The sequence below is a fragment of the Cynoglossus semilaevis genome, chromosome 12 (genome assembly GCF_000523025.1).
Source record: "Cynoglossus semilaevis isolate Cse_v1.0 chromosome 12, Cse_v1.0, whole genome shotgun sequence".
NCBI lineage: Eukaryota > Metazoa > Chordata > Actinopteri > Pleuronectiformes > Cynoglossidae > Cynoglossus > Cynoglossus semilaevis.
Window position 1 is genome coordinate 5,611,213 of NC_024318.1, and position 2,815 is coordinate 5,614,027.

Genomic DNA, 2,815 nt, shown 5'->3' on the forward strand with positions numbered 1-2,815 from the left:
TCATCAGAGAATTGTTTTCTCCTACAAATGCATGCCTTTGTTATTGTTTATTATTTTTAAATATACTGTATATTTAATTTTTTTTAACTTCTATTCTATATTTTTTAACTAAATATGTGTGAGAGAGTGACATTTCAATACTGGGGAATGAAAAGTCTCTAGAATAAGATCAAAATTCCCTGTAGGCAATTCCTATGGGAATGTCATCAACAACTATCAACATAGTTACACACACACATAGCCTGCATACCACAGCAACCACAAGAAGTAATCTTTGCTTTAAAAGCTTATTCTTCAAAGAACCACTGACCAGAGACAACAGGCAGTAGCATTTAAACATTCTTACTTTTAAAATAAATAACTATGACCACACTAAAAGACAAAAGGAGTTTTTTTTTAATCATTCAAGTTTACACATGTTTACACAATATTAAAGACCAGTCGGAAAGGAGGCGGAATAACTGCAAGGAATGATGACGCCTGCATCATTTGTGAAAATAAATAAAAATAATTTAGTCATTTTCATTGGGAACCTCAATTATACAGTGTTTTTTCTTACAGTTATGGTCCTTTAAAGCAAGATTGTGAGAGGTAAATTTAGATTACTGTGTTCTGGACCAGGGAACACAACACAGTAGTCATTCACTTAAAACACTGGTGTATCAGTGTTATAATAATTATAATAATAATAATAATAATAATAATAATTTGAACTTTTTGGATCCAATATCAGAAATAAAGTGGGGCTTTTACTTATTTTATTTTATATTTTTGGTCTAGTCTGAATCTCAGCTTTTCTCACTCAATTTTCTCAATCTTGGCCGTTTCACCTGAGTGAGAGACGTTTGTTGGACGTATGTAGGTTTTGTAGAAGAAGTGAACAAAGAGCAGCAGGTAGCTGAGATACATGAACCCCCCCCACGCGACGCTGCTTACGCTGGAGGGGCAGTCGCCCTGCGGCATCCAGTTGTAGACCAGCACACACACAAACAGACCCATGACCATTTGAGCGATCTGCAGGCTGGTGATGACCACGTTTACCGCGCGAGGCACACGCACACCAGCGGCCCTCAGAGTGTAGTAGGAGTACATGAAGGCGTGTATGGTGAAGTTCATGGTCATGAACCACCCACCACCGGCCACCATCTCTTTGTAGCCGTACCAGGAATAAATCAGCGTGGTCATGTGGTGGAACCAGTGCAGGAACAGCAGCTTCTTCTTCCTCAGCACATTGAAGGCAGTGTCACCTGAAGGTGGCGTCAAAAAAATAAGAACCCACATATCATTAATATACAATTCAGAGTTGCTTAAAAACCATCATGGTATTTTCTGAAGAACCAAGAGACCGACCCAGTTCTGGAGCTTTGCTCAGGACGAAGGCGTAGGCCCAGAAGCTGCTGACGGGGTCTGTGTAGAACCTCTGGTCACAAACGGAACGTCTGAAACCACCACTGAGCAGAACGTGGAACATGTAGGGAACAGTACGAAGTGCTCCAGCAATGCTGTCAACAGAACAACAACACAAAGACATGGTTGACACACAGTGTAAAATCACACCTAAACTACAATGTTGGAAGTGTAACACCGGCTTATTGCACGATGACTCCCCCTGTTTAAGGTTTTTATTATTAAAATATTCTGCAATTAAATATAACGCTGTCGCTGTTAGACAGTGTGTGTGTGTGTGTGTGTGTCCTTACCTAAACACTGCCAGCATCAGGGACCAGAGAAACAGCCACACCCGAAGGTCCATTTGGGGTCTTTGCCTCCTGTAGTACACCCCAAAAAACACCAGGGCGACATAGAGGACACCAAAGGGAATGGACAACCACCTGTGGAGGACAAAATGTATCAACCATTACATTACAATTACATTACAATACATTTAGCACATGCTTTCATCCAAAGAGACTTACAATTTGTCAAACTACAGTAAAAATACAAAATACAAAAATACACAAATAATTAGTCATAAATTATAAATAGAAACAGTACAGATACCGTCATAGCAGGTCATAGAGTAAAAAGAAAGGTGTGTCATAGAAATATCTCATAGATAGAATGACTGTTTGAGGAGGCAGCATCCGAGTGGCTGCGCAACAGGACAGTTCCCCGGAACCACGAGCCTTTACTTCTTTCTTCTGTCTCTTTTTTTTTATTTTTTTTTTTTATTTTTTACGTATTTCTTTGGATTCGTTGTTTAACAGCAGCTTTTTCGCTGATCACGGCAAAATATATATAATATATAAACTCACCAGTTCTGCTGCATCCACATCAGCGTCTCTCTGTGGTCGAAAAGCCGCTCGAACTCCATCGGCGGGACAAACGTGTCTTTATGCAGCACCATCATTTATGAACGGCCCGTCTCTCCTACCTTGCAGATATGAAATGAAAATAATCGTAGTTTCGCTCAAACCTAACCTGCTCCGATCCGAACTATACAACCCTACGGTCAAACGCTATGACAGTCCCGCATAAAAAGTTTTCAGCGAATGGGGCTGTTGGCCGCTCTGCGCACGTAATAGTGAGCTGAAGTGACGTAACTGATCACGTGATCATCGTGTTAAAACTCTCAGAACTTCTTGATTCTTTAAACGTAACTGTATACGAGTAAGCTACTCACATAGTTTACTATATAAAAAGAAAAATAGATCCACAGGACACGTGCGATTTTTCTTCTTTTCATTCGTTTGCTGCAACCACGTACTTTAAAAATGAACTTTTATTTTGACAGGGTAACAACCTGTATGTCCTGTGAAAGACAGTAATTACACCACAATGCACTGGGAGTGTCAGCAGCAGTTTACACTATATA

At 40.0% G+C, this 2,815-nt stretch overlaps 1 protein-coding gene across 1 annotated transcript; it reads right to left on the minus strand.

The window, feature by feature from the left end:
* Positions 1 to 752: 752 nt before the first annotated feature.
* Positions 753 to 2,535, minus strand: LOC103387156 (elongation of very long chain fatty acids protein 6-like). The gene is made up of 4 exons (XM_008321679.3): positions 2,256 to 2,535; positions 1,701 to 1,832; positions 1,351 to 1,502; positions 753 to 1,247 (listed from the first exon to the last, which is right to left on the minus strand). The coding sequence occupies exons 1-4, from the start codon at positions 2,348 to 2,350 to the stop codon at positions 799 to 801; spliced, it is 828 nt and encodes a 275-aa protein (XP_008319901.1). The 5' UTR covers positions 2,351 to 2,535; the 3' UTR covers positions 753 to 798.
* Positions 2,536 to 2,815: the final 280 nt, after the last annotated feature.